Source organism: Microtus oregoni, unplaced genomic scaffold (genome assembly GCF_018167655.1).
Source record: "Microtus oregoni isolate MIOR12 unplaced genomic scaffold, Mior012 000000F_ref0000247, whole genome shotgun sequence".
Taxonomy (NCBI): Eukaryota; Metazoa; Chordata; class Mammalia; order Rodentia; family Cricetidae; genus Microtus; species Microtus oregoni.
This window is the reverse complement of record NW_024543059.1, coordinates 91,387,623-91,406,180: the sequence shown is the minus strand read 5'-3', so window position 1 is coordinate 91,406,180 and position 18,558 is coordinate 91,387,623. Positions and strand designations below refer to the sequence as shown.

General features: G+C 42.3%; 1 protein-coding gene across 2 annotated transcripts in view; it reads left to right on the top strand.

Moving 5' to 3' along the window:
* The window catches only part of Vav3 (vav guanine nucleotide exchange factor 3), a 314,833-nt gene that overhangs the window by 129,666 nt on the left and 166,609 nt on the right, over positions 1-18,558 (top strand). For both annotated transcript variants that reach the window (XM_041655077.1, XM_041655076.1), the window contains exons 3-7: positions 5,378-5,436; positions 7,671-7,736; positions 12,811-12,919; positions 15,173-15,265; positions 18,187-18,255. In XM_041655077.1, the coding sequence (XP_041511011.1) occupies positions 5,378-5,436; positions 7,671-7,736; positions 12,811-12,919; positions 15,173-15,265; positions 18,187-18,255 (396 nt within the window). The remainder of the gene's footprint in view (positions 1-5,377; positions 5,437-7,670; positions 7,737-12,810; positions 12,920-15,172; positions 15,266-18,186; positions 18,256-18,558) is intronic.

The window sequence follows — 18,558 nt, the reverse complement described above, 5'->3', positions numbered from 1 at the left end:
AGCTGGGCCTCATGGTCAGGAACCTAGAGTCAAGGGCTTCTGGGTAATATACTAGTTCCCGAGGTTGCCTTTGGATCACAGCTGACCTCTCCTCCTGCTTTTGTCTGATTCCCAGACGAACACCCTGAAGCCCGTCTTTTAGACTCCGTGTTTGTCTCTGCTCCATAGGGCATTCGCTCTGAGCCTGCGGGAGCCTGGATGCTGCACCTGGGTCTCCAGCCACAGCTGCTCACTTGGGCTGTGGTGCCTTCAGGCCTCCCGAACCGCTAAGCTGGCTTTTACACTCGTGGCTCAAGCCTGAAGCCTCTGATTGCCCACCAAGCTATTGGGTTAGAGAATAAGTTAAGAGGGAAAACTTAAGGAAAATCAGGATGCTCACTATATATATTGCTGATATGCATATTGGATCTTCTCGGTAATTTTATAAGGCAAACATTACTTTGTTCACTTACTTGGGCAGCGGATAGTTATGTCCAATGGCTCATCGAAAATCAAGCAGGGCAGAGGCGGTTTGGGTCTCCTGCCCCAAAGGTGTTTCCTATTGTTGGAGGGCGGACTATCACTGGAATCCTTGCTGCATTCTCACAGGCCCTTAGAGTGTCTTAGGTTCCTGTAAGCAGTTTAAAGACTGCTCCTCCTTCCTTCCCACATGCTCAGCCATCCTTCCTCCAGCAGGGCCTGCATATACGTGAACATACACTTGGTAAGGATGTGGCTGCTGGCTTCATTCGCATCAGAGGGTTAGAAGCACTTACTGCTGGGAAAATGGCAAAACCATTGGATTATTTACATATGCTGGAGTGTCACACAGCATTAAAATGAAGAAAGGACATCTGTGCATGACGGCACGGCTGTGATTGATGGGTAGTGGCAAAGCATGACTCTGAAGGTTTTAGAGAACTCTTAGAACTCTTAAAAAAAAGATTCATATTAAAACTCTCTGTTTTTGAGACAGGGCCACGTTCTGTAATCCATTCTCCTCTAGAACTCACTATGCATCGCATGTTGGTCTTGAAGTTGTAATAATACTCCTGCCTCAGTTTCCAAAGTGTTAGGATCACAAACGTAAGCCATCATGCTGGGATAGGAGCTAGGAACGCATCTATTAGAAGAAAGAAAGAAAGAAAGAAAGAAAGAAAACTTCAAGAATTTACAGCAGATTCTTAGCTGTGGTCCCATCTGGATTGAGCTCAAAGAGGTGGAGGGAGACAACTTTCATGTATTAATATTTTAATTAAAAAAAATCTTGAGTTCTTTTGCAAACATTGAAAGACGACTTTGAGAACTTTAAATAGAGTGATAAGTGCCAGGGCAGAGTTACAGCCATGATCTACTATTGGATACCTGAGATCCAGGTGGGGTGGGAGTGGGTCAGAGACAAGGCGCCTGGAGGAGCCAGCAGCCTTGCAGAGCTCTGGCCTCACCTCTGGGGCGCTGAAGTGGGCTTTCCAGGTGGTACATTTGGGAGACAGTCTTGTATCACCCAGGCTCCTCTTCCTTCCTGAGCTGTCAGAGTGCTCAGCCACGGCTCCTAGGACATCATAGTGGTCAGCCACATCTCCCAAGGACATCAGTGTTCAGTCATGACTCCTAAGGACATGACAGTGGTCAGCCACGGCTTCTAAGGACATCACAGTGCTCAGCCACGACTCCTAAGGGCATCTCACATCTTACGGTCTCACTGTGGCTATCTTAGAGTACTTTCCAACTGTTTGATTCAATTCTGTCTACTGGCTGTCCCCATGACTTCCTGTCCTCTCTGTTCACTCTGCTGAATTCTGTTTCCCCAGTGCAGTTAGCCCTGTTCTCTCCTTTCCCAAAGCTTCTCAATGATCCTACCGCTTCTGGGATGTAATCCCCAATTTAAAGTGGGAGTGAGAAGCCTTGCTCACGTCTCCCACCTTCCTCACCCAGTAGGTTTAATTGATGTTACCCCAATTATAAGCTCGCGTTTTCCTACCAGTGGGCTGGAGGATGTGGATACAGAAGGCAAGTCCTGGATGTGGAGTCAGCCTCGCTCATTTTTAGGACATTCTTGCTGTCTCACCCTCCTTTCTGAGTGTCGGTTTCCATAATTTATCATTTTTTTTCTTTTTTTTTTATTGAGAAAAGGAAGAAAAAAAGTTTCCCCCTCCTCATAATTTATCATTTTGAAGTAACCATTTAAAATTTGCGTATTTCATGGAACATAGGCCTGTTAGTATCTTTCAGTGGTTTTGTAAGACTTTAAGGCAATCCTGAAGCCATTTTTGGCAATTCTGAATCCTCTCAGCCTCTGTGCCATAGTGCTTCCCCTCCTCCCCTGGGAACCAAGGACCTAACAGCTACACTTGCACGTACTCAGTTCCTGAACAATTACCCATATACGTAAGTTTTGGTTCGGTCCTCTGGGAAACGGGGTCAAAATGACCTCTTACCTCATCTGATCTGGCAACAGCTCTCCAATCAATTATTGGTAATAGTCCTTTCAAATAAGCCAATCAGAATAGTCAAAGAACAACCCCCCTTGCTTCTGTAGCCCCTTTAAAAGTAGACTGTACCCGCTATTCGAGGTCCCTCGGCTTCCCGAATGCTGGGGGACCCTGTCATGACAGAATTAATAAAATCCTCATGCTTTTGCATCGGCTGTGTGTATGAGATGGTCTCTGGGGGCGACTCCTTCTCGGTGTTTGGACGCTAGAGTCCAACAGTTTTCTCTCAGTTGCTTCAGAGGGGCAGGTCGGAGGATCCACATGGAATTGAAGGGTCTGGCATTGATTCGTGTGTGTGCCTGTTTTCAGTCTGCAAATACGGTCGATATAGAATGCATATTGTTCTAAAAGCACCACATTGACTAAACAGCCTCTCTTTGTTTTGGCTAAACTTAGTACCAGGACTATGTGTAATAGTATAGACCTGAAAATGAAGGGTCCCACAGCAACTCACTTTAAGGTCACCTCACAGTCTTTCCATCCCATGTCCCATGAATTTGTATATGTGTTATCTTCTAGTATTGAATAGTAATAAATAGCCTTCCTTCGTTAAATCATAGGAGTTGCTTCAGCTAAATTTTCAGTGTGCTTAAAGGTAATCAGTAGCTAAGGTAATAGACTATCATCTGGCTCCCCCTGGTGGCGGATGGATGCTTATATGCCAAATCAAGCTGCACATTTTTATTTTGTTTTGGTTTTAGTTCCAGCTTCCCCTCTCCGGTGAGGAGGGAGGCACATGGATGGAAAAATACTGTAGCTGTTCTAGTGTTGGCAGATAAAAGTCCAAATGTGAATTATTTCATAAATCTATAGTTATTGTACAAAATATCTTCAGAGAACAAAATTAACCGCCATTAAAATGCATATTACAGTAGCAGTAATAATGTATTATTGCTGTGTTGTTTTTCTTGTTAAGCAGGGACTGAGACCACAGCCTAAAACACAGCAAGAGGCAGGGCATTCTCTGGGATTCTTTTGTACTGGCCCATCCCAATAGGGTGTGTCTAAAACACAATACTAGTTAACCAAGAGTCTGAATACTACTTCTCAAATTATTACAGAAGCTTTCCCCACACTAGACTTCTCATTTAGAAACACGTGGTTTTGATGTCTTCAGATTCCCGTTTTTTTTATTTCCTAGTGTCTCAGCTGGAGGTTAGGGTAAGATGTAGAATTTGGGGGTCAGTAGCTTTGCCCCCTCCTCCCCGGTCTCCAGGTATCTTGTTTCATTTTGTCCCTAGGAACTGTCCTAAAACATCTCTGTTTTTTGTCTCTTCTGTTAAAAATATTGAAGCAGGTTTTTTTTTAAGTCAACAAAACTATACTCATGTCATGTATAATATGTTGTTTTGAGCTACGTATTCACTGGGAGAATGCTTTGCTTACATAGAATTGATTGACATAAGCATTCTCTCTCCTTTCAATTTCTTTTATTTTTATTTTTTTAGTGCTAACGTGTCACATCTGTTCTTTTCACAAATTTCAAGAATCTGGGACAACAGGACATTGCTATTTATAACCAATATACAATTCCCTATGTAGTTAATTTTGTTTTCTGTAATAAAACTTTGCAATCACTTGAGGAGCATTCTCATTTCTGTCCAGCAATATTGTGCAGCGGTTAATTAGCTGTTTTTATCCGTGTTTGATAAAGCCTAGCAAAGGCGAGTTTACCTGAAAACTAGCCAACAGGGCTCCAAATAGGCTCACAACTGAGCCAGGTGTTTTGTCAACCCATCCATGGGGCTGGCACCTTTGAGACGCTTTCTCTGAGGGCTAGAGACATTGTTCACCCTTCTGTCTTGGAGCTGAGGATTTTTAGGTGCTCACTAGGCTATCTCAGTCCTGATAGACACATTTTTCTCCCATTCTCCCTCCTACTCAAAATGGATTGCACAGCAGAGCCTCCTTTGCTTGCTTAATTTTGAGGGTGCCAAGCATTACTTTTTTCATAAAAATGCAACAATGAGGAAAATGCATTGTAGGGCACTGGTTTCCTGACAAAGGTGATTTTTAGGTGTAAAGGATTGAAAGAGGAGTAAAATTGCTAGGTGCAGATGCCAAAACTGTTAGCAGAGCACACTTGCTTGAAGATCTTTATAAGGAGTTTGTGAAATGCATAAACAAAAGTAATTTAGAACAGAAAATTCTTGAACACCCTCAGAATTAGAACAAAGCAATTTCTTCAAAGTTGGTGATTATAAAGAATTGCTCCTTTTTAACCATTTTGCAGGTGCTGTGTTATTTAATCCTTACAATACTCTAATGATCATTAGCTATTATCTGAGGCCTTATCTAGAGGAAAAAGCCAAGACTTGTGAATTTTGGTGGTTGCTTAAGGTTACCTGGCTAATGAATGGGAAATTTGGATTTGAAGTCCTGTGGTCAGGCTCAAGAACCGGCAATCTCACTTTTCTGCCCAGCAATGCCTGCTGTGGTGTGAAAATATCTGTTATCTGTGTGTTCCAAAATGCAACAGAAACAGCCATGACTGAGCGCTTAGAATTTGGCTAGTGAAGTAAAGGAAATGAAATTTATGACTTTTAAGTTTTAAGTTAAATAGCTTCACATATCTAGTGGGTACTATGCTGGGGGACATTGATTTAGGTGACCTCTAAGGGTTTTCAGTTTTAGGTATTAACTCCCTATTTTATTGGAAGGAGACTGTCACTCGCATCTTAGTAAACTCATTTAAGTCATAAAATTAAAAGGAACACAGGTATAACGCAGGCGTTTAAGCTTCCCGATCATGACTCTTTCCAGTTCACACCTTAGGAGTCGATAAATTTGTCTTTCTTTAACCATTGTTAACATTGAATGGGAAATCTGTCGCTTTTGAGAAAAGTGTTAAGCCTTGATAAATACGTGTTCAATGAACATTTTCCTCTCCCCTCCCCCCCCTGCAGGTTATAGAAACGTTATCTCGGTTATCCCGCACGCCAATAGCGTTGGCCACAGGAATCAGGTAAGATGGTGCCTCTGTGGTTCCTGTTTCCCATGCAGTTCATTGCAATGGTTATTTCTTGATTTATTGAATGGCTATTGTTTGCAAAGGTCTTTGCGCTTGGTATATTAAGTGCCACGTACACATCCGAGATTTACCGAGCAATTAAGAACTTATTCAGAGAATTGAATGAGGCACAATGACTGAACATTGTTCTTCGCTCCCTGGTGACTGCCACTGGTTATGACTCTCTTAAAAAAATTTCTTCAACATTTATATATGTATAATTCATTAAGACAAATGCAAATGCTTTAGTACATAAATATTTAAAAGTATAATGGATTTGGTTCCTGTAGAGGAGACCATAATAATAACTCTCAACTTTTATGGGTTTAAGGAACAGTCACACAAGCATTAAATGACAGATGTAGAAGAAAGTGTGTTGAAGGTTGGGTAATGCGTGAAAAGTTCAGACGTTGCTAGTTCGTCTATACGTTCTCCGAGTAGTGGAGTGTACTTCAGTTGGTAAGCTTGGAAGCAGAGGTGTGTGAGTTGTTCAAGCCTCTTCTCTTTTAGAGACTGCACACTGCTTAAGGGCAGGCTGTCAGTAAAGAGTAAAAGAACCAGGAAGTGAAGAAGATATAGCCCTGCTGCATGGAAATAGGTGTCATTTTGTACCTTATGTCTTCAAGGCTTTGTGTTCTAGTCTGCCTCCAATGATATGGCTTTGTAAGCCTCTATCTATGTGTTTGGTTTTGGTTTCATTTGTGTGTGTGTGTGTGTGTGTGTGTGTGTGTGTGTGTGTGTGCGTGCCCAGGTTCCATCTTATTCTGAGGGAGGGGATCCTAGTGGGTGTCACAGGAGTGTCTAGCACTAGCTCAACAGCTCAATTCCTGGATGCCACCACAGTGGTCTCCGGAAGGACATCCTGGAGACCCCTTCTCAGGAACGGGCCATGATTCTATCGGTTTTCTGTAGACTGAGATTGTCAGCTGGTTGATTCCCCAATTCCTTCTAATTTGCTCTTCAGTAATGCATAGCTGCCCATGTCGATCTATATTTTGTGTTATTGTGTGTATAGAGTAGATTTTGAAACAAGCACAGCCTGCTTTGTATGTACTTTTGATTCTGAAAGGACACCTATCAGAGCTATTTTCCTTTTGAGATTTTCTTGTCTATATTTATAGCAGAGGACTATAATTCTCTGTCGTGAACCAGTGTAGGCATGAAAACCCGATACAATGTGCCTATATTAAAAAAGAACAACTCTGAAAGCTTGGTTACATGGGTTCATTCATTTGGAAAACAATATATAGGTCTCTTTGCTATCTTAAGTATTAAATTAATTCATAATATATTTAAAGCCAAAATTATTTTAAATAATAAAAATACAATTAAAAAGTCTGACTTTCAATGAAACGCTTTAGCCATTGTTCAAAATTTACTATTTTGGTGGCTCCTTTTTATAAACATGAAACATGCTTACTACCAAAGAATAGAGTATTTGTCATTGAAATATAATTGCTATGATGATTCTGTTAGGCATACTTTTAAAACATTATTTTTGTCATAAGAAAAAATGTTATGAGTCAAACAAAGATGCCAAATGATAGGCGTGGGGGAAAATTGAAGTGGGGTATTTTTAACAGAGGACGAAAACAACTTGCCAGTCTATTTGAAATCTACTTAGTTATTTTGAAATGAAATAAAAAAAATACAACATAAATACCCTGATGTCCAAACAGAAAAGTCTGCCAGGGTCAAAAGCCATATATATGATGTCTTCGTCTTCTCACGATCGTCATCCTTACTAGTGAGCTGAGCCGTGGAAGACCATTGGTTGGCAGAGTCTTAGCTGGGTCAGATCTTCCAGCTGCTGTGAGGGTGCTGAAGGCAAGGGCACGGGGCACAGACAAGGCTGCTTGTCTCCTGAACTGGGCACTGTGGTGGGTGTCGTGGGGGTGACCCTGCAGGTATGTGGCAGGTGGGAGATCAGGTAATCACATTAGCCTGTCCCCAGCTGCACCTGTGTCTGCAGGGACTGGCTCTGATGTTGGCGGTGATTTAGGGTAGCAGGTGTTGCAGTCTGCCCAGGGAGACCCCAGGCGCAGCTGCTGGGCAGGCGCTTCTGGAGAAGCCCTAGAAATCATTCAACGCTATGGCTTGTTTGAGTGGCAGCAAGCTTTACTGTTTAATTGGCGGTAAATGCTCATCTTGATTGCTCACCCTCCCATATTTTTTTTCTTCCTCCCTAGGCCCTTTCCTACAGAAGAAAGCATAAACGATGAAGACATCTACAAAGTCCTTCCTGACTTAATAGAGTATGTTGAAGATTTTCCATAAAATTAAGCCACTGCTCAAATTTGCACTTAGCATAGATGCGAACTATAATAAGCTCTCTGCAGAGTGAATGTGATGTGATAAGACATAATAAAATTTATCTATAAAATGATGATGGGAAGTTTCACAGGAAATGTGCTACAACCGACTTTTGGTTCTTGTCCTGTGTTCATATGAAGAGAAACTTACTGCAGAGAAGAAAAAACAGGTCGTTTCTCAAAGGCATAATAGAGAGGCAGATGAAACTAGAATCACACAATTAAGTAATGATAAAAAAGCAATAAAGTTTACTGCTGGGTTGTAGGGCAGAAAGTGTGTGCTTTGTTGCCAGCCCAAGGAAGGACGGATGCAGGCTGGAGTTATTCAGGGATGTGTCAGTAGATGGTGCTTCTGCCAAGCAGAGGATCCTGTGGGCTTTGCTATTTCACAGTCGGGCGAGGCAGAAAGCCTTGCGGCTGATTATCTTCTGCTGATTGAGTGACTTGTGCAGATTAAGAATAAATATAAAGCATGATCCTCTCTCCTCAGAGACCTTATGATATAGCTCAGGCATGTTTGCAGAGAATTCTAAGAGATGGATTATGCTCCCAGGGCAATTCCTGGAATCTGCGGGAATCCATTCTTTCATCTGTCCAACACGGAACTTGCCATTATGCCGACTGTTTTATCTGCTCGTGTTACTGGACCCTCCCCATTTGTCTGTCTCAGGCATCCCTTTGCAGGGAGACCTCCCTGCTGACCCAGCAAAAATGGCCACCACGTCCTTCCCTTACTCTGTTTTTAGGGTGTTTCTGGCTATGACCACATTGGTTTGCTCCCTTGACTGTCTGTGTCTTCGCCCCAAGACAGTGACAGCAGGAACCTTGTGGATGTCTTTGTTCTTAGAACTTTAAACAGTGATAGATTGCAGAGATAGCTCAATGATTAAAACAGCTGTACAAGCAAAATGATCTGAGTTTAGAGTCCCAGAATCCTCTTTTAAATAGTGGCTAGACACTACAGCATGCTTGTAATTCTAGCCTCAGAGAGCTGTGACAGTGGGGTTCCTCTCGAGCGAGCTGGCTAATGAGACTCACCATATGGGTGAGCTCTAGGTTTGATTGAGAGGCCCTGCCTCGGTGAATAAGGTGGAAGAGCAATCAAGGAAGGTTCCAGCTATCAACTTCAGGCCTCTCCACACATACTTGCGTATATTCAGCTGCACACATTTGCACACAAACCTACACCCTCACACATACAAACGTGCCCATGCAACCATACCACATACACACATCCACGAAAAATGAAGGAAAAAGAGATTGAACTATGTTTGGTGTACGCACATGACTAAGCCAAAGGAGCGCTGAACACCTACTGGTTGCCAGGCATCCTCTTTCTGCTGTCTAGTCATGCAACAGTAAGAGTGTGTTGTGTGCTCAGTTGTGCACTAACATGTTCTGTGCATTATCTATGTAGTGACTGTGTTAAATTCCTACTGTTATAAGTTAATGAGAAAAACCAAATTTGTATATCAAGCTAACTTCTTTAAGATGATATCACACAGTCTTTGAACCCAGATGTTTCACACCATGAAGCTTGAGAGTATTATTATTATTATTATTATTTCAAGAGACAGGGTTTCTCTGTAGCTTTGGAGCCTGTCCTGGAACTAGCTCTTGTAGACCAGGCTGGCCTCGAACTCACAGAGATCCCCCTGCCTCTGCCTCCTGAGTGCTGGCATTAAAGGCGTGCACCACCACTACCTGGCACAGTTCTAGAGGTTCTTAATCACTGTTCTGGATGACATGTGTGGTGACTTGGTGCTGTGGGATCGCACACTAGAAGAGCAGGTGAGGGGAGTACTACTGGCAGCCATAACAATGGGCAGCGAATAATTCTTTCTAGACTAAGCGACATTTGGAGTGGCCTTGAAGTCATATATTTTTAATGTCCTTTGAGAATAGTTTCTTGCTGATTCTAAATTTCCAAGAACTCACTGCCATTAAGTAAAATAGATGCTGATTATCCAACTAATCGGCAACAGTCTTTTATGAAGTGACTGTAAGGTTACTGGTCTTGTAATCGGATTCTTAGGAAGAACACATTATGTCCAATGCAGTGATGATGCTCTTTCAAAGCCCCACCTGGGCTGAGCCCCAACAGAGGACACTGATACCTAACACTTTGTTTTGTATAGCCTTTGCCCACCTAGTTCTGCTTAGTTGTGTTGTTAGGGAAGATTTAGTTCAGAGGGAATGTTAGGTGTCAGGTAGGAGGAGGCTTCCAAGTCACAATGTCGGAATGGATTCCACAGTCCATTTTGTTTCTGGCAAGACCCCTTCCATCAGGACCAGCCCCTCCACAGTTGATTGTCTCAGTTAGAGCCACCATGACCTCAGGAGGCTCCCCTGCCATTTGATGGGTTACATAAAATACCCGGACTCCGGACAGCTGGGGCTGTATAGAGAGACCCCATCTCACCCACCCTCAAGATAGAGTGAAGCTAAGTGCTCAGACTAGCCCAGTTGTCCTGCTGTGTCCTAAACCAGAGTCCATCAGATGCCCTGCTATGGAAATCACAGAGCTGCCAGTATAACTTGACTCCTTGGAGTGCAAGTCGAAATTGAAATGCATCTTTCATCCTTTCTCTTCCCTCTATGATCCCCCTAATCCTCTCTTCCTAAGCCCCCTAATCTGTATCTGATGTTACAGTCCCGAGTTTCCCTGACTCCTTCCTCGTCATCCTTTGCCGGAGTTGCAGCTCTCAGCCTCATAGCGTTTTGCCTCTTAGCTTCTGGTCCCCCTACCTGTTATTTCCTCCCCACCTCCCTTTCCTCTGTAAATCTCCTGTTGCTTCCTGGTTATCCCAGTTAAGGTTGAGCTCACCGAGTGCATGGCTCCTTATGGTTGTTTCAGCTCTTCCCTCCAGTGGTCCTGCACACTGCTCTGAGGGGTTGCAAAGGCCAGCATCCCCAGGCTCTCTGAACTCCATCCTTCGCGTTAGTGCCCTGTTCAGGAGCACAGGCTCTCTCTTCGCTTGATGTAGATGTGTGCCACCTTTATTGGCATTGAAGTTCTATTAGGATAGACTTCAGCTATACCCTCCCAGAAAACAGTTTTTATTACAGCAGATAGCTATTGGATAAACTGACATATTCATAATCTAGCTGAGTCATATGACCTCTTTGACACCTTCCCTGGCTTTCTTTAGTGATTCTTCTCTTCTCTGCTTCTTTAGTTCCTGTTAATTTCTCTTATTGCATATATAAGATTATATGCTTATGGCTGTTCTTCTTATAAGTCAGTTTGTGTGTGCTTGTGTGTTATGTATGATGCGTATGTGCATTCACGTGTGAGTGTGTGGTACATGGGTGCCCAGGCGTGTGTTTGGAGGTTAGATGTCATCCTTGCCTCCTATATTGTTTGGGACTATGTACAGCAGGCTGGCTAGCTGCCCCCCACACTTCCAGGGATTCTCTTGTCTCCATCTTACTATAGAGCCCTGGGATTAAAGAGGTGCTAACATGCTCAGCTTACTGGGAGTTCAAACTCGGGTCCTCACACTTACATGACAAACACTTTTACACACTGGTCCAGATCCTCAATGGGAGAGCTTTTGATATATATATATGTCTCAAGTCTTTAGAGCGTGCAGTTCAGTCAGTTCTTCAAAAATATCTGCTGGATGGATGAGCAGATGGGTAGGTGGGTGGACAAGTACTTCTGAAGTGAATTTTTCTCAGAGCATCATTCTCTCAGGCTTCAGCTCCCTTTCATAGACCTCCCTTCCCTCTGGGTTTTGACAGTTCACTTCTGTCAAATGCCTCCAAATAATCTTTCATGACAAACATAAACAGCCTGTGATTGTACCAGCTCTGAAAAATGTTCCAAGTTGCGGGCTGACACAGCCACAGTGTCTTCGGTTTTGTTTGTGTCAATTTATAACCGTCAGCCTGTGCAGCCTGAAGAGGGGGCTCAGGGCTGGTGATGTGAAAGGGCTGAGCTTCGTTCTCAGAGGGATTAACTCATTCCAACACCTCTGTATTGGTCGAGGCCATTCTGTGGGATTGTGTTAGTAGAAGGCATTTCTACAGGTTTTAAACCAGGAGGAGAAACTGAAGAGGGTAGCAGTCCTAAAATGGAGGGAATGCCATGGCTGACCATTCTCGTCACCTCTCAGGAGGGGTTTGGGAACAGTGCCCTGGACAGCCACCGCTAATGTCCAAGTACTCACGGGGAACTGGAAAGTACAAACATTCCCAAGAAACCGACATGTGGCATTTAATGACTGTATAACAGATTTTAGATATTTTAAAGATCTTTGCCTGTCCCCCCTCTTTAAAAATAAAATGCAAGCAGTTAGCACAGATAAAGGCAATTTGATTATAGAGAGATGTCTCCGTATCTTCAAAGTGAGCTTCTTGGAGCATGGTTTGAAAAGCACTGAATTAGGCAATAATAACGTTACAGCAATCGATGCTGTTATCAAACAGATGTTCACTATTTCAGCTCCTCACCTTCTCACACTGTGCCCTTTAATAATATAACGAAGCTGAGGCCATGGAATACTGGGATGCAGAGTCAGTGTGATGAGACCATTAAAATATTCTGTGTAAAACAAACCTGATTTTGAGACCATGACTCTGCTATAGACTAGATGGGTTCACTTTGACAAGTCTGGTAACTTTCAGATCTCCCAAAATTCATCATTTTTGGTAGATCAAATACTAAGCCATAGCCATATGATAACTAGTGTCCAGAGACTTAGAGCTGTGGCTAGCTGCAAGATGATCATTAATATGGTTCTATGAAAGTAAAAGCCAGTCAGGTATGAATTACCACCGTCCCAATGGCTGGATTCTTCTGTCTGTCATTGAGATAATTGGGAGGAGCATAGTCTTAATGGGAGCCTCTTGACTCTCTCCACTAATTCCATTTTCCCACTTCTCTGAATTTTCTGTGAAACTCATTGGGAAAATTTCAATCTGTTTTGAATTAGAACCTGTAGGGAATGTCTCAGTGTTATATCCACTGTGTACTAGAATACAGCCATTATAACCACACTCCTTGTTTCAGTGAAACCCGCGTGGAGGACGAAGAAGACCTCTACGACTGTGTATACGGCGAGGATGAAGGCGGCGAAGTCTACGAGGACTTGATGAAGGCGGAGGAAGCTCAGCAACCTGTAGGGCTTTTGCTTATTTTTAAAAGTAACTCTAAGTAGTTTTTTAGGAAAGCGATTAGTTAGGAGGTCAATTAATGTCCTTACTTAACTTCTGTTGAAATATTTAACAAAAGCTCCTTGTTTGTTTAGAACTTAGGTAATAACTTATTTGGAGACAGGAGCTGCTTTTTTTTTTTTTTTAAAGTTCAAAATGACTGCAGGGCTTTATGGTCTAACCCTTTCCTGAGAAAACTGAGCATTAGGGGCTATTGGGGCTGTTGCCATGCCGGTTGGCTGCAGAGTGGCTGGCGGGAAGTTACCATTTCTGTGAATCGTGAGATAGTAATTGTGAAAGTACAACGTTTCCAAAGCAGATCTATTCTTTTCATTTTAAATTTAGCACAAGTTATGTCAGCGACGGTTTCTTCTCACTCGCTAGCTCCTGTCACAAGTGGCTCTCCCCATGATTGCTTTCCTTTTTTTAAATTCTTTTCTAATACATTGCAACCCAACCACAGCTTCCCTCCACGTCTCCCAGCCCCTCCCCCACTCCCTTCTCCAGATCCATTCCTCCTCTGTTTCCCCGCCAGAAAAGAGCAAGCCTCCCCGGGGTTGTCAGCTGAACAAGCTGCAATAAGACTAGGCACATACCCTCACTCATATCAAGGCTGGGTAAGGCACTAAGTTTTTGTTGCTGTTTGTTTGGTTTTTGTTTTTATTAAACTTCTTCAGATACTAACAAAAACCAGTAGGCTCTCCTAGCTCCCATGCCATGCATGTGCCTGGAACATCCAGAAAGAACTGCTTTGAACTGTCTTCTCATGTATGATTTGAAAATTAAAAAAAAAAAGTCAGTCACTTAGGCGTTTATTCACATAGTCTCTTCTCCTAAAGACTTCTTCATCGTCTGGGTGGTCACTTAGCTTCTTCAGGGGTTTCATGAGTTGTCTCTACTCTCTATGCTCTGGCTTTTAATAAAGGGCTGGGGAGGCTATGGGGTTCCACACTGGGAAGGAGAGGCAGACATAGGGTAGAAATAAATCACTGAGCCTATATTTCAGAAATATAATCACTATGTGTTTAACCTGGTGTATGAGAGGTGGGTTGTCCTGGCCGTGTTTCCCAGAGGGGTTTCAGATGCCTGCGAGCATCAGCTGCATCAGGGCCAGCAGATCCTCAGGGTCTCCTCCACCCTCAGTACAGCCTTCCCCCACTATCCACCTCTGGGTGGTTGCCATGGGCTATAATTAACAACAGTAGGAGTTTAGACTCCCTGGCAAGGCGACACGTGCTTTCCGTGGCTTCTGTCACTTGGCGCTCTTTGGGTTTAGTACTGCCCATCTTGTTTTATAGAAAGCGAAAAACAAGTCACAGAGAAACCGAGTAACTTGTTTCTAGTTAGAAAGCTAACAATAATCAGTATCTGAACTGAATTCTATTTTTTTAAAAAATATTTATTTATTTATTATGTATACAATATTCTGTCTGTGTGTATGTCTGCAGGCCAGAAGAGGGCACCAGATCTCATTACAGATGGTTGTGAGCCACCATGTGGTGGCTGGGAATTGAACTCAGAACTTTGAAAGAGCAGGCAATGCTCTTAACCACTGCGCCATCTCTCCAGCCCTGAATTCCATTTTTGTCTGTGACTCTGTGACCTTGGTGTTATTGTTATGCTGAACTTTAACACTAAATGAAAGAACCATATATTATGATAATGTATAAAAGCAATATTTGAAGGATTTTACTTATTCTCTCTCTCTCTCTCTCTCTCTCTCTCTCTCTCTCTCTCTCTGTGTGTGTGTGTGTGTGTGTGTGTGTGTGTGTGTGTCTGTGTGTGTCTGTGTGTTGCTGATGACTGATATCCTGGCCTGATATATGTTATACAGTTATTAATGAGCTGTATCCCCTACTCTCACATTCCTTTTAAATGTTTTAAAAATACTTTTACTATTTCCTAGTCATTTCTGCAGTACGTGTGTAATCTACAGTCTATGGAGGAAGTGCTTAGACTCTGTTACCAGATTCATTAACATCTGATTTAAAAAATGCTTTTATTTAAGAAGAATATTGATTTCAAAACTTATTATGGTCACATAAAACCTTTTCATTTGTAGTGTTGAAAAAATAGCTCAAACAAAATGTGTCACAAATGCAGCTAAGCATGTCTTTTGGCAATGTTTGGTTAGGATGGAAAGGGATTTTGATCTTTTCCTAGATAACCTGACATGAGAATTCAGCTAAATAGTCTAAATTTTACCTTTCTATATGCAGAAATCACAAGAAAATGATATACGGAGTTGTTGCCTAGCAGAAATTAAGCAGACAGAAGAAAAATATACAGAAACTTTGGAGTCAATAGAAAAAGTAAGTTATCAAGTATCTATGCCCCAAGGTTACCTTGCATAATCCATGTGCTAGACCAACAACTTTTGCAGTGTGTGTATGTTAATATATATTCTAAGATTTGCACTGGATGCCAGGCTCAGGAAAGCAAATACCACATGTGCTCACTTATAGGTATAATCTGAAAACACTGAAGTCATTCAGGTGCCAAGTAGAATTAGGGACTAGTACAACCTTGGGTAGTAGAGATAGGAATGGTAGTTAAAGGATATAGTCTTTAAAAGGATATAGTCTTATATTAGAAAGAAAGAATATTTCAAAATCTATACCCAGAATAGACAAATGCATAGACAGATTACACACAAAAAAGCAAGTGCCTGGAACTTTGGGGAAGAGTAGCATGTATGTGGAGTGGGGAGGGTATGCAGGCTGAGGGGGAGAAATGGAGTATGACCACGAGTGTCTGTGGGATGTTTTATGTGGTAAACAGTTTTAAATTTGATTGTGATAGCTGCATAGCTCTGAACTTCTAAGAACCATCGGATTGCAAGCTACATAGTTGTGTTGTGAGAAATGTGAATTATGTCTCAATAAAACCCTCCCAAAGAAAAAAATAAAGACATCAAAGCAGATTTATACATTCTATAACTATTTATTGCTCTCTTGACATCTAAATAGCACTGTTTTAGGGACTGAGAACATAGTAGCAAAGGCAGGAAGACTGTGGGTTTTCTAGTAGTTTCTGTATCGTGAGAAAGTTTAGGCTGGATGCCAGGTGGGTGGGGAATTACCTGAAGAAAAATCAGCCAGAGAGGATGGATGGCATGTGTTAGAGATACCGTATAGAGTCTGATGGCAGCGACCTTTGTGTAAGAACGTGGTGCTTAGTTCATCAACTGAGGAAGTTGAGGGCATAAGCCATGTATATATTCTCGTGAAGAGTGTTCTGGGAGAAAGTTTCTTCAATTGGAGGGCTCAGGGGTGCTCTAGGAAATTCTGATGGGAAAGTACTCAGCTTCGGCTTCATTTATGGAACAGTTATGGTCCAGTGTGGCAGATAGAATGGGTGGAGGAGATTGGGAAAGAGGCGAGAGAACTGATGGGCTACCAAGTTATACAGGGACAAAAGCTAGAACCTTTGAGCAGACTTGATGTAAAGGCATCTAGGCTTTTAACACAGCACTCTGGCCCTTGTGAAGCAAGGGTGGGAAGCAGAAGAAAACTAGAAGGATATTATAATAACCAAGATGACAAGAAATCATAGCACTGAGGGAGATTAGAGGGATGTTAGACTTTGGAAATGGTTTGTCTAATTAGAACCAACAGACTTTGCTGGTGTAGGCAAAGGATTGTGAAAGAAGGAAGAACCAAAGATGGATGCTAGAAAATGTGTGGATGTTGATGTCAACTAAAGAGATGGAGGGCAGGGAATCGTGAATCTGTTGGACATGTTAACCTCGTGTTCTGCCTTAGACTTCCACTGGGCCATATTGAGGCAGATATTAAGTATGTATGTCTTCCTCTGTTAGGAAAATCTGGTCTGTGTATGGATAGGCCTTTAGGCTGCAGTACTAAGCAAGGTCATTTCAGGAAAGGCCTGTCCAATAGAGGTTAGCAAAATGAGAACCAGGTGAAAACTTTTTTTTTTCTACAGGAATACAGAAGGGGTAGAAGAGTTAGCTTTTGAGAGTCGATTGGTTAGGAACAGTGTGGACATGTGGCATTACTGAGCCCATTGCTTTTCATGTTCTTATTTAAAATTTAGCTATCAATATAGTATATGGATCTATACAACATATGGTGAGATAGATATAGCCAAAAGATTTGTTTATCGAGAAAAATATATTGGAAGGAGAGAGCATCGTTCTGATGGTGGCTCGTGGGCTGTAAACTGGGTAGAGAGCAGAGCGAGACCACGACGGATGTGAAACTCAGTACACTGGGCACAGCACGGCTAGAGACTTCCTTGAACAAAGTGAGCTTCCTGGGCTGGGCATGGGATTCAGAGAGATGGCTGCTTGAAGTTAGCCTGCGAGGCAAGTGCAGATGTTGCTCATGACAGTGTCTTGTGTTGTGACCATGAGATTTGGGAGTTGAGTTCACAATGATTGGAAATAAAGGAACTGACAAGCCAAGTTCCTAGAAGGGCCTCTGTACAGACTCGGAGATGGCTGGCAGTGGAAGAGAAGTACCGGAAATGCCAAAGTCTCCAGCGATGCATGGAAGTGGTGTACAAACTACACCAGCAGATCGTCCCTCTCAAGAGCCTGTGTTGGAGAATTGGAGGGATGTTTTACATGTATCCTCCAATCTGTCTCCCAACTGTTGCCATTGTTTTCCTGCTTGGCCAACAGCTTCTAGCTTTTAGGAGCCTTTTGTCTTATATTTAAGAGTCTCGGCTTATATTTATGCCTTTGTTTGCATGTATATATGTGTATGGTATGCACGAATGCATGTTTGTGTATTCATGTGTGTACACATGTGTTTACATATGAGTGGGTGCCTGAAGTTGACATCAGGTGTCTTCCTCTATTGTTCTCCACTTTTCTTTTTTGAGGTAGGGTCTCTTGCTGAAGCCTAAGATTGCCAGTTGTAGGAAGTCTAGCTGCCTGCTTGCCCCAAGAATCTTTGACTCTGCCTTCCAACTTCTGGGATCATAGAAGGCTGTCACATCTGCCCAGCTTGTTCATAGGTTCTGGGGATCTGAACTCAGACACTCATGCTTGTGTGGCAAGCACTTTAACCATCTCTCCAGTCCCTATGAAGTCTTTATAGCTGTCCAATGCAGAATTTTTAATATAGAGAGTATTTCCAGTATTTGTGTTCATAATGCTAATAAATAATTGGCTTTTAATAAATTTTGCTGGTTGATAAAAAAATCATTGTATAGATTAGGCAAAGTTATGCTTAATTAAAGTTACTTTCCTCTTCTCTCTTGGTAGTATTTCATGGCACCATTGAAAAGATTCCTGACGTCGGCAGAATTTGACTCGGTATTCATCAATATCCCTGTAGGTAAAACTGTGATAGGTACAGCTGTGTGTTTCCTAGAACATCTTCACTCATTAGTGGATTCCACATCCTTTCTTTATCTTACATTCTTTTATGATTTTTTTGTCTTGTGTTTTCTATGATTTTTTTTCTTTCCCAAATTCCCATATCCTTTTCTTTTGAAGAAGCTAACAGCATTATCTTTAATTCAAGGTCAATTAAGAATGTGTGCTGTGCACAAATGATTAAGCAAGGTTCATGCATTATCCAAGTCTCATTGTTATGAAGCAGTACTCTTAATTAAGTAATCATCATGTTGTTGT